The 13,283-nt window shown below is 38.6% G+C and overlaps 1 protein-coding gene across 13 annotated transcripts in view; it reads left to right on the top strand.

Annotated features, from left to right (window-relative positions):
* camk2g2 (calcium/calmodulin-dependent protein kinase (CaM kinase) II gamma 2) overlaps nucleotides 1-13,283 on the top strand; it is an 89,410-nt gene that overhangs the window by 58,331 nt on the left and 17,796 nt on the right. For 8 of the 13 annotated variants that reach the window (XM_037680171.1, XM_037680163.1, XM_037680148.1 and 5 more), the window contains exons 6-13: nucleotides 646-718; nucleotides 4,013-4,115; nucleotides 4,549-4,632; nucleotides 7,340-7,434; nucleotides 9,101-9,223; nucleotides 10,058-10,141; nucleotides 10,222-10,264; nucleotides 10,894-10,953. In XM_037680171.1, coding sequence (XP_037536099.1) covers nucleotides 646-718; nucleotides 4,013-4,115; nucleotides 4,549-4,632; nucleotides 7,340-7,434; nucleotides 9,101-9,223; nucleotides 10,058-10,141; nucleotides 10,222-10,264; nucleotides 10,894-10,953 — 665 coding nt within the window. The remainder of the gene's footprint in view (nucleotides 1-645; nucleotides 719-4,012; nucleotides 4,116-4,548; nucleotides 4,633-7,339; nucleotides 7,435-9,100; nucleotides 9,224-10,057; nucleotides 10,142-10,221; nucleotides 10,265-10,893; nucleotides 10,954-13,283) is intronic. The other 5 variants (XM_037680203.1, XM_037680197.1, XM_037680156.1 and 2 more) reach the window with 1 other exon arrangement.

Below are 13,283 nucleotides of genomic sequence, written 5' to 3'. Positions count from 1 at the left end.
GGGGGGGGGGTGTTCCTCACGACTCAATGAGACTATCTCACTGACCTACACAAGGCAAGGTCAGTGAACAAGGCCAGGCTGATTCTGGCAGATCCTGATCACCCGTTCCATGGTGCGTCCAGGTTGCTTCCATCTGGATGCAGGTATCTTCTGCCCAGATGTAGGACGAACAGACTAAAAAACTCATTTATCCCAGTAGCGATCAGGCCTCTGAAGACCCTGACCTTGAATGTCACTACAATATTCGGCCGCTCACGCCTTTTTATTGCTACAGTCAGAGGTTGTTGTATTAAGAGATTTTCTGCACAGATTAAGCACATATTTGCTTTATCTTCTTTGTGTGCTGGTTCTGTTGATATCTTTCAGCACATTTATTATTAGCATTATTTTTGCCACATATCTAAAGTAGGCCAGACACTAAAGTAGGTGTAAGTGGATGTGGCAGCTTTTTTACAAGTGCTTTTTTTTTTTTTTTTTTACGTGGATGGATGCAGAAAAGTAAAACTTATTGAAGTGTACACAAAAAAGACCAAGGATGATAAACGTGTGTTTGTTTTCTGTAATACTTCAGAACCCTTCGTTCTGCACCCTCCTGTCATCTTGCTGCTGTGTTTGACACAAGCATTTGTCTTTTGTCTTTTTCAGCCACTGCATCAATCAAATCCTGGAAAGCATCAGTCATATCCACCAGCATGATATTGTTCACAGAGACCTAAAGGTGAGCCACCTCCCTCCAGTGACGGCCATTAGAGAAGCTTTTATTCGGTAAACGTACAAAAATTGCACACAAGCTGGAATGGTGCTTGAGCCCAACAGGTCTGAGATTACATGCAGAGCAGACGTCACGCCGTGACGCTAAGAACAACTTGAGGGATCAGCGTCATCGCTCTCCTCAGAGGCTTTTTCCTCCCATTTTCTCTTCATATTCCATTTTTATATCTACAGTCACTCCTCTTTTTCATCCCCCCTTCACCACCACTTCACTCCATCACTCACCTCCCTCCCCCTTGCACTGCCGGGGAGTGACGAAAGCAAACCAGCTGCTATTAATAGCACATCAGTGGATGAGATGACAGCCGGTGACGATTTACCTCACAGAAAGATGTGGACACCCCCCCTCCCCCACCCCCTACAATCCACCCCGCCAACAAAAACTGCAGCTTTATGTTATTTTATTTGAATTAAGAAGTGCTAGAGGAAAAACCGCAAAAATGACCTGAAACTAAAACGCCTAACCATACTGTTAGACTTTGAAACTTTAAGTATTTGAGTTTGGTTAAATAAACTGTCTTTAACTCGAAAGTATAAAATTAAGTCATTGTATTTAAATTGAGCAGATAACCAAGAACAAAAATCATGCTTGTTTTGTGTAAAGGCTGCAGTTATGTACTGGTTACTTTTTTGTTTGCTTGGATATGCATTTTTGAAACAAACTAATGTGATAAGAACAAAGAGTTTTAGGATGACACCAGTGGACAGAAATGTTTGACATTACGTCACAATTCCATTTTAACTGACAAGCATCGCAATCATTTGCACTAAATGTGTGAAATGCTTATTTGCAACTCCGTTTACTACAAGTGCTTTATTTCGACAGTGGTTTCATTCAAAAGCTCAAACACTGACATGGTTTAGCAGGTTTTTTTTTTAACTTTTATTGTCCTCATAAAAACTGAAAATGTGCAGAAAATAAGTGTAGGCTTTTAATCAACAATATCAACAATATTGAGAAAAAGATTTGAAAACCATCTACGTATGAGTATTTTACAGCCAGTTTGTGAACAAGAGCGTTTATCATGTCTTTTAAAGAAATGAGCTTAAATGGAGGTTGTAGATAAAAATATGATGTCTAGGAAAGTATAGAATAAAGAATAAGCGAATAGTTTAAAAATTGTACCATTCAAGCTTTTAGTGGGAGAACCCCGCAGATTAAATAAACTTGTGATTGATTTGTATTTATTGCTGTCGTAACACATTGGCCAATTTCCCTGTTTATGGTTTGCTATTCTGCTGCCAAGTGGCTGCTTGAAGGCACCAGCTTTATTGTTTTTAGTAGAACAATCCATAAAACTTAAGAAAGCTTTAAAAAAAACAAAACGAATATAACAGGTTGGCTTTTATATTTCCAAGAATTTTCCAGAGGAAAAGAAAATCTGTCCCAGGGCGGCTTTTGTAACAGATTCATGGAAACAATGATGCAAAATAAAATTAAAAAAATGAAAAAAGTATGCTGTAGAAATTTAAAACCTCACACGCGTAGCATATTTATGCCTCTGTGTCATCCTGGGACCCGCCACACGCTTTAAGGGGGAAGACAAAAATTACAGAGCCGAGCGCTGGTGGCAGGCAGGGTTGCCATGGTAACAGGAGGGTGAGGTCACCCGGCTGCTGCAGCGCCAGAGTAGGGGCTCATTATGCCACCTCCCGTCTATCTATCTCCGTCTCTATGTAGTGTTTGCCACTGCTCTGTGCCACCTCTTTTCATTTCTTTATTTCCCGTTGTTTGAGCTCTGCAAACACAAATACTGTAGAGGGGGGAGGTATTTGAAGGAGACACATGAAAAGAAACCGATACTAAACAGCCGGTACACAGCTTGTAAAGATGTTTAAGAAAAGCATCTGTTATTTGTGATTGTGTAATTACATTTATTTTACATCTGCACAATTCCCCTCGTTTACTTGTGTCAGAACAGCTGCGTGAAGCTGCGAGGAATGTCATATTTGCACATCGTTGACCAGCTTCGACAGAGGGACCCTGTGTCCTGCAGCAGACATGGCATGTTTGTGGATATTTTTAATTATGTTCTTGTACTAATTTACTAAATATTAAATACCTATTACTCTGTTTATATGTTATATAGTCGTCTGTGAAGAAGTAACACTAATTTTGAGACAAAAACAAATGCATGTAATTGTTTTATTTGCTTGAACAACAAACTGTTCATTTACCAGGATTGTGGTGCTGATCTGTAGCTATTTTACACTCTGGTGTAGACAGCAGGAAGTAGAATGACCTTACATCATATTAATCAGTTTATGACTTATTTCTCTCTACAGGTTTTTTGTTGTTGTTGTTGTGTTGTGGTTATTTTGAGAACTATTGCACCTCCAGCTACAGCGCGTTACATCTGACTGCACTCCATCTACCTTAATATGACACAGACTCTTTTCTTTAATTCTGCAAGTTTGGGTGAAGGAAATTATGAGGAATTATTCAGGAGTTCAAAAGCATGAAAAAAATCAAATTGAAAGACGCACAAAAAGCTAAAGATAGCCGAAAGCACCTTTAAAAGTCCACTCTTCTTCCTCTTACTTAATATAAAAATGAAAATCTGTAAAATTCAAAGGCTGTTTGTGTTTTGAGAGGTTATAAAGGGAGTCTTTATAACTGCACTAAGGAATATCTGTAAGCTTTTGGGCCTTATTATTAAATAATCTTTAAAACTAAATGAATGGTACAGTTAGACATATGTGACAAAATTATTTGCCATTTTCCATATTATTTCTTCTTTCACTCATGTCATCCTGAAGTGTAGTGGAAGTGAGAAGAGGGCATGACTTTTTACATGATGTGATCAGAGGTATATCGTCAAAATGTTGTCTTAAATGATGTGAGGACAGAAATGCTTTATCCTCTGAGGGAAGCCCTTTGTAACTTGACTCCATTACATCATGCTTCATTACAGTTTGTTGATGTCATCATCCTCCAGCAGCTCTTTCAGTCACGCGGACAGATGGAACTTTTCTGGAAAGAGGGTTTTACACTTATTGCTATAAATGAAATATGTCATATTCATGTGTTGTTAATAAATGTGCTGTAATCCAGTTTTCTCATATGCAAAACTTGTGTTTCTCATAAGAATTCGCCCGTCTTTCAACTTATTGCGAATTGACATGTCGTTTATTTGCACTTCTGGCATTTAACATAAAAACTAACATCTAAAGGAATCATGGCTGCAGTCTGAATCAAAGTTTTTCATCCTCACAAATGATCTGCCTCTGTGTGTTGCAGCCAGAGAACCTTCTCCTTGCCAGTAAGATGAAGGGAGCAGCTGTGAAGCTGGCAGATTTCGGTCTAGCCATTGAGGTGCAGGGGGACCAACAGGCATGGTTTGGTAAGGAACTGACCTATTTAAACCTTAATTTCTGTTTCTTCCAGAATCTTTACCCTCTGCAGCTGAGGAAAAAATGGTTGTATAAACCTGTGGGCAACTCCAGTTTTTTACTAGAGAAAAATAATAAATCAGATCATAAATTTAATGACTTGTACAAAATAATCAGCGTTTGCCTTGAGGGATTAAAGGATCGTTTTGTTTCTGTGTTGGGAATTCTTGCAGAAAAGTTGAATTTTAAGAGACTGCTTACACAAGACAGTTTATTGTTTAAAAGCTCAACACAACAATAAAGAGATGAGGATAAAATAAAGTCATAGCACACTTTGATATTAAAGTTGCTTTCACCTCACAGACTTTAATCAAATGTCTGATTTAGATTTTTCTTCACATCTTTCAGAAACATTTCCTCCTAAGTGTGTTTGTGTTTTGACAGGTTTTGCAGGAACTCCGGGATATTTGTCTCCGGAGGTTTTGAGAAAGGACCCATATGGCAAGCCAGTGGACATTTGGGCATGTGGTCAGTAAAGCAGCTGTTTACAGTCACAGTTTGTTCCTATCAGAGTAAAAACATGTATTCATCCTGGTCCTTCTTAAAGCTTCTACTTACTCCACAAGAACAGAGACAATTGTTCTCTCTCCCAGAGCTACACTTACCGGTACTTTTGAGTTTCTTGTAAAGCATGAAATGTCCTGGCCAGAACAAACTTTGTTCTTGTTCTTGCCACCTCAAGTAAGCATATAGTTTTCTTAGTTCTTGCAATGTAACAAGATTTACTCAAAAAAAAATATATATATATATACCAGTATATTTATCATAAATTTTATATTAATACAGGTGCTGGTCATAAAATTAGAATATCATGAAAAAGTTGGATTTATTTCAGTAATTCCATTCAAAAAGTGAAACTTATATATTATATTCATTCATTACACACAGACTTTTATATTTCAAACGCTTATTTCTTTTATTGTTGATGATTATACCTGACAACTTATGAAAACCCCAAATTCAGTATCTCAGAAAATTAGACTATTACTTAAGACCAAAATAATTTTTTTTTTTTTATAAACGTTAGCCACCTGAAAAGTCTGAACATGAAAAGTATGAACATGTACAGCACTCAGTACTTAGTTGTTGCTCCTTTTGCCTGGAATACTGCAACAATGCAACGTGGCATGGAGTCGATCAGTCTGTGGCACTGCTCAGGTGTTATGAGAGCCCAGGTTGCTCTGATAGTGGCCTTCAGCTCTTCTGAATTGTTGGGTCTGACATATCTCATCTTCCTCTCCAGAATACCCCATAGATTTTTTAGGTTTGCTGGCCAATTAAGAACTGGGACACCATGGTCCTTAAACTAGGTACTGGTAGCTTTGACACTGTGTGCAGGTGCAAAGTCCTGTTGGAAAATGAAATCTGCATCTCCATAAAGTTGGTCAGCAGCAGAAGCATGAAGTGCTCTAAAACTTCCTGGTAGATGGCTGCGTTGACTTTGGACCTCAGAAAACACAGTGGACCAACACCAGCTGATGACATGGCACCCCAAACCATCACTGACTGTGGAAACTTGATACTGGACTTAAAGCAACATGGATTCTGTGCCTCTCCTCTCTTCCTCCCGACTCTGGGACCTTGATTTCCAAAGGAAATGCAAAATTTACTTTCATCAAAGAACATGACTTTGGACCACTCAGCAGCAGTTCAGTCCTTTTTGTCTTTAGCCCAGGCGAGACGCTTCTGACACTGTCTCTTGTTCAAGAGTGGTTTGCCACAAGGAATGCAACAGCTGAAACCCATGTCTTGCATACGTCTGCACGTGATGGTTCTTGAAGCACTGACTTCAGCTGCAGTCCACTCTTTGTGAATCTCCCCCACATTTTGGAATGGGTTTTGTTTCACAATCCTCTCCAGGGTGCGGTTATCCTTATTGCTTGGACACTTTTTTCTACCACATCTTTCTCTTCTCTTCACCTCTTTATAAATGTGTTTGGACACAGAGCTCTGTGAGCAGCCAGCCTCTTTAGCAATGACCTTTTGTGTCCTGCCCTCCTTGTGCAAGGTGTCAATGGTCGTCTTTTGGACAACTAAGTCAGCAGTCTTCCCCATGATTGTGTAGCCTACAGAACTAGACTGAGAGACCATGTAAAGGCCTTTGCAGGTGTTTTGAGTTAAGTAGCTGATTAGAGTGTGACATCAGGTGCCTTCAATACTGAACCTTTTCACAATATTCTAATTTTCTGAGATACTGAATTTGGGGTTGTCATTAGTTGTCAGTTATAATCATCAACATTAAAATAAATAAACGTGAAATAAATCAGTCTTTGTGTACTGAATGACTATAATATACAAGTTTCACATTTTGAATGGAATTACTAAAATAAATAAACTTTTTCATGATATTCTAATTTTATGACCAGCACCTGTATATACTAAACAAAAATAAATGCAACACTTTTGTTTTAGCTCCCATTTTTCATAAGCTGAACTCAAAGATCTAAGGCTTTTTCTATGTACACAATAGATATTTTTCTCTCAAATATTGTTGACAAATTTATGTAAATCTGTGTTAGTGAGCACTTCTCTTTTACATAAATAATCGATCTACCTTACCGTTGCATATCAAGAGGCTGATTAGACCTCATCATTACTGCACAGGTGTGCCTTAAGCTGGCCACAATAAAAGGTCACTCTAAAATTTGCAGTTTATTTTTTCTGTTTTGGGGGAGAGGGCGGGGTCAGAAAACCAGTCGGTATCTGGTGCCACCATTTGCCTCACGCAGTTCAACACATCTCCTTCGCATAGAGTTGATTGTGTCCTGTGGAGTGGTGGTCCTCTCTTCTTCTGTGGCTGTGGAGTTGCTGGATATTGTCAGGAACTGGAACACGCAGTCAAATACGCCGATCCAGAGCATCCCAATCATGATCCATGGGTGACACCTCTGGTGAATATGCTGGCCATGCAAGAACTGGGATGTTTTCAGCTTCTGGGAATTGTATACAGATCTGTGCGTTATGCATGAGGTGATGGTCAAGGATTTCGGCACAAGGATTTTGAATTCTTGTGCCATTTTGAATTTTGGTTTTCTTTTTACTCATCTTTTAAGAGTCAGCCATCAGAACACTTCAGGGTCCCTCTAGCCCCACCCCTAGATCTGCCCATGTGTAAAACCACGTTTTTTTCCAATAAATCGCCATATTTACTGTATTATTCCTGTGTGTTTGCCAGGTGTGATCCTTTACATTTTGTTGGTGGGGTATCCTCCTTTTTGGGATGAAGACCAACACAAACTGTACCAACAAATCAAAGCTGGTGCATATGACGTAAGTAAACACTTTTTCATATTCCTGTGTGGTTTCCCTTCATCTTCGTATGTATTTGCGAGCTGCTGTTGGCATCATGCTGTCACACAGAAACCAGATCAAATGACGTGGCAGAGTCTATCCTTGTTGACTGTGAAACACCAAAAACCACACCTTGAAGCAGGGTGGATTTGTTTCATCTTCTGTATGGTTTGATATCACACCAGGAACATTTTGTCTGCCAGACTGTGAAGTTAGATTTGTTTGGACAGTATCTCATACTGTATCACAGTGCAACGTATCACATGACCTTTCACCACCTTCTCCCCAAATTACTGCAATATTTTGTTCCTGTGTTGTGTTTTAAACCTATAAATCTCTTTTCTGAAAATGTTAATTGAGTAAATCATCTAAGCATTTTGTTTGGAACCAAAACTGGTTGTCACCAGTTATGTACAATACAGTCAAGACTTGAGGTTGAGTTCGGTGCTCGATCTTTCTGTCAGACTTCTTACCCTTGTGTTTGATGTCAATCATAAAAGAGAAAGGAAATAAAAACTAGATGCATGCTTTTATTAGAACAAAGTAGATAGCCATCTCAGAGACCAGTCCACCAAACTAGCCGCACTGAACTCAGGATCAATAAAGATCACAATTATGGTGAAAAAAACGTCTTTGTATTTCTGTCGTTTTTGTGAAACTTAAATCTTTACACGTTTGTTTTATTTCTTTTTATAATGTAATTAAATTAAAGACAAATATGAATAATAAAATGTCAAAACAAGCCATGCAGAACACCTTCACTTCAAATCTTATCATAAAACATTTAAAATTAAGCTGTGCAAGAAATGCAAAAACCTAACTTTTTTTTGTATTTAAATGCCCGCTGCTTGTTATTATATAGTTTCCATGCTGCTGTGTTGCTTTATCACACAAAAAAAAGTATTTTTATTAGATTTTATTATCTTCGGGAGATAAAAATATATCACTTGTATTAATTTTCATAGTTTGAAGCCAACGCGTGTAATGAATGTGCATTATAAGAGGGTTGATGTGAGGTGGCAGAGACGAGCACTCATCGTAATGTGCTTTACATCTTGAACATGGTCACTGAAGTGCAGATGCCTTTTAACTTGTTTCTCCTGATTTGTCTGACTGATAACTGGAACGTGGAGTAAATATCTGTTGCCTCACATCTTTGATTTTCAACACGTTTGCTTTTTTTTTAATTAACTTTGGTAGAATGAGATACATCTTAAGTGACAGAATATCACAAATGAGCACATTATGCCTTAAATTAAAGAAGGCCAACACAAAATAAAGTAATCGTGAAGATATTTTACTTAAAACATGTTTTAGGCTTACAGACATAAAAGGAAATCACTTCCTTTTTTTGGAAGATATTTTCCGCTAGTTTCTGCATTTTTTTCCCCTTCATGTTAATTTTGTAGTTGCAGGATTCTTAGATATGACTCACTTGTACTAAAATGGTAATATTAAATTACAAAAAGCTTACTGGATATCAGTATTGCATTATTAAGTAATCCTACAAGCCAGGCAGTAGGAAGTAACACATAAAAAGCATCTTTTTTTTTAAAGCCTGTGCACAGGAATGTAGGTTAAATCTGTTCTTTTGAGCAATAGTGACACATTTTGATACGTTTTCTTCTTCATTTTATTCTCTTAGTTTCCTTCTCCAGAGTGGGACACGGTGACCCCTGAGGCCAAGAATCTGATCAATCAGATGTTAACCATTAACCCCGCTAAACGAATCACAGCTGATCAGGCCCTCAAGCATCCCTGGGTCTGCGTAAGTCACGCTCTTTGAATGTTTTGAATCCAAAAAGTTGTTTCCAGCTTGTATAATACTTGTTAGCTTTTAACAACCTACACATTTTTTCTTTAAAATCTACAGCAGGATTTAGCAGTCGGTGTTTGAAGAGCAGCTCTCACATACTGATTTGAAAAGGGTTGTAGTTCATTTTGATGCAGGTGTTCAAATTACAATGAAAACAGAAGCAGGGTGTGTGATTTTAGGAAATCCACAGCTTGTGTTGTCCAAATTTGTGCAGCAATAAAATTTGGCTTGTCAACACTTCAGCCCCCATACTAGTGACCAGATTTTATATAATTTTTTTTTTAATCCCTTTTTTCTTATTTTGTAGTTTGCTTGACATCGTAATTGAGATTTCCAGATAAAATAGCAAAATGAGCAGTTTTCTTTTAAAGATGCTGCTGCCAAAGTAGCCATTTCCCCATCAATTTTCAATCCAACTAAAACCATGCATACTGAGGGAAAACTACACAGAAGGAAATCTCACTTGTCAATGTGTTTAACTTTAGTTTTTTAAAATCAAAAACCAAGATTATTTTTATGAAACGCAGCCATTTCTTTTTGTACCAATCATTTGGTTTATTGGCACCCCAGCCATTGAAGTTGTTTCCTTGCTTTTCTGGTGTAATGATGCTCTTGACGGTTTTAATTGGATCTTATAGCCACTGTAGAGTTTTATAATTTTCTTCCATCCTGCCCGATAGTATTTCTTATTTTGTCATGTCAGTTGTAGATTCTGTCAAAGCATTGCCCTTTCATCTGGACAGAGTGGAAGCTAAATTAAACTGTAATGGTGTTTCTTTTATGCAGCAACGCTCCACTGTGGCCTCCATGATGCATCGTCAAGAGACCGTCGAATGTCTGCGCAAGTTCAATGCCAGGAGGAAACTTAAAGTTAGTGCTCACATGGTTAAAGACGCCTAAACAAGAAAAAACAAAACCGTACATGATGTTCATTTCTGTCTCATCTACAGGGAGCTATCCTCACAACAATGCTGGTGTCCAGAAATTTTTCAGGTGAGCTTTAGCAGTCACTTTATACTGACGCCAAATGGTCCATTTCAATGATGTTCGGCTGCTGTTCCTCCGTTCTGTCCACCTCCTTTTAACGGAACGCTTTCCACTTCACACTTTAGGAGTTTGGCTTGGATTTCATCATCGTAAGCAGTTTGATCGCTGAAAGCACAGAGCACTTGTGATTGAACATCCAATTTGCGGGCTGGATGATGGCCTAGCAAGCTGATGCGTTAATGCTATCGGCTCTGTGTTTACATGCTTTTGTGTAAGCAAAGCAGCTCCAGTGGATTACTGTCAACCACTTTGTCCAAGCTGAGCCTGATGTAGATTGAAGAACACAGACTGGTTCACGTGTCTGAGTTTGTTTCCACATTACTCTAAGCTTTTTCACAAAGTGAAGGTCCATGAAATGAATGTAATGTAATTTGTAAACAGATGTTTCCCTTCCTGCTGCTTCACTTTGCTTAAATAAATAGAGAGCGGTATCAAAGAATATCTTGCTATAATGTTCAAATTCAATAATCGGCGATTGGCTGTTCAGGATGCAACATGCCGGTGGATTCACTGACAGAAATGAGAAGGATGCAAGACTTTAGTTAGGCCAAACTGAATCCATTTTTGTCCAATAGTGGGACGGCAGCACACCAGCCCTGCCGCTACCACCAGCACGGCCGCAATGGCACAGGAAGGTACGTTTGCTAGAAGGGGTGTTGAAGCCAGACAAGTCTAACTTCAGGCTGTTGGCATGAGGCCTGTGCTGCCTGATCCTTCCACCTGCTGCCTGCTGCTGCCTGCACGCTGATGGGCCACTTTTAAAAATGGGCATCACCCATTCACTCACACAAACCTATAAATGGAAAGCGCAGATGAAGCTCAGCTCTTGACCTTTCAGCACCGCTGCACCTCTTGAGGCTCTAATGAGCACACCTCCCCTCCAGGTCTGGCTCTTTGATTTCCTTTGTGGAATACAGCAGTCATTTAGGTGATGCCCAGCATGACCCTCTGACCTCTCACAGCTCCCTCATGTCAAGCTGTGTTTACACATCTCTGCATTAACACAGCCATTGCTGGTCGCCTTTTATTCTGTAATGCAACTTTTAAAACCTTTAATATGAAAAGAAAATAATGCGAGTATTAAAGCTGCATAACGCCCCGAGTTTCATCTGCTTTAGGATCTGATGCCCGGTCGATGCCTGCCGTAGCTCGCTGCAACCTTCCCTCTGCATGGCTCCGGCACTAACAGCCAGCCGAGCATGTTTTTATAACCATAGAGCACAGTTTAGCATCCTGCATGGGCAACTGAATGAGCAGAAGTGTCTTGTGTTAGTTACTGTACTTCCCTTCTCTCCTGCCTGCTTTGTTGTCTTCGTTTGAGCAGACCAAACCACCAAAAGTCTCAAAGCAACTGTGTGCTTCTAACAGAGTGCTTGTATGATGATCAAACAGTGTCTAAAACTCCAGACCAAGAGTTTTCAGATGCTCTGAACCTAAAAAAAAAATAACAAAACTAACGCGAATGCACTTGTGGTCTTTGTTTTGGTCGACGTCCTGCAAACATTGCTCTGTAGCGGTGATTTGAGTGTTAAACTCACTGAACACTTTACTGACTGTTGGTCACTTCAGCAGGAGGAGCCTGTACAGAAAGCACATTTTGATCAACAAACACATGATCTGCTTGTTGTTTTTAACTTTTTTTTTTTTTTCTTAATCCTTTCCTTGAACTTCTTTGTTCTCGAAAACAAAAGAGAAGCTGGCTGAATCTGTGGCAGATGACTTGTCAGAATGATAACTTCCCGCTCAGTTTTCAAGCTGAAGAGACTTTTAGGATAAAGGCGGTGAAGCGGATGCTGCATGCCTGACTTGTTAGGCTATTCACTCTGCATGAGCCGACCACATGAGTGAAAACGATTTCAAGATAATCTTGAACGTGTAGCAAAAGCCTGAATGTTCGTTCCTGTAGTTTTCAATTGAGTTCCAGATATTAAACACATCCCTGTTTTCTTCCTCACTGCCCTCCTTCCTTGTTTGTAAATGGAAGGTAAGGGTGGAACACTGCAACATAACCAACATGAACATTAATACCTATGTAGAACCTGTTTTATTCTGTGTATATATGTTTTCTTTAGTTTCTTAGTTGTATATGTTACATTTACATTTAGCATCTTTGAACACGGACTATATTATAAATGGTTGTGTCAGTTTAAGCACAAGTACTTTAATTAAAATGTTAATAATTAAGCTGTTTATTTTAGACTTCATCTCTAGATTATTTTAAGGTGAAGCTGTATTTGATTGTTCATCCTTTAGATGAGTGGTGGAGTGCCTGGAGACAGAACCAGCATGTGGATTTATTTATTTATTTAAAATTTGATAAAGCTGATCTGCAATGGTATGAGACTGAGCTGGGACTGGGTTTAGTATTTTGAGGGTTAAAGGGTTAAACTGTGTTTTGTTCTCGTTTACTTGCTTTTTTTTTGTTTGTATTTCTGACTTCATGAAAGTAAGAAGCAAAACTCCAAATTCACATATGGTGTTTTCTGTACCAGAAACTGGGAATATAAACACATTACCTTGTCATTTCTATTTTATTTGGAGGTATTTCTGGGAAAAGTGCTGATAATTCCCTATGACATCCTGTTTTTGTTAAGAGTCATCAGCTCTGTCACAGGATGTCAAAGTTGTTTGTGCCAAAAAGACAACTAAAATCACAAGACTTGATGACTCAAAACTAAAGGTTAAAGATATTGATCAACAGTATCCTTCCTGTATTCTCACCATATGATCGCATGCATGCATACAATTTACAGGCTCTTATTCTGGCCCTAAAAGATTTGAATTAAAAACACTACTATTTTATATCAAAACATTTGTATACAGCAGTCCCGTGTTTATCGCGGGGGATTCGTACCCTGAAGCCCCATAAGTGAAAAACTATGAAGTAGGAATAGTAGTACAAGTAGTAAGTAGTAGTTTATTTTATTTTATTTTATTATTTTATTTTATTTTATATATATATATA

Source organism: Nematolebias whitei, chromosome 1 (assembly GCF_014905685.2).
Source record: "Nematolebias whitei isolate Nwh7 chromosome 1, NemWhi1, whole genome shotgun sequence".
In the NCBI taxonomy this organism is placed as follows: Eukaryota; Metazoa; Chordata; class Actinopteri; order Cyprinodontiformes; family Rivulidae; genus Nematolebias; species Nematolebias whitei.
Note: the sequence above shows the minus strand (reverse complement) of the source record. Positions and strands in the feature narration are given on the sequence as shown.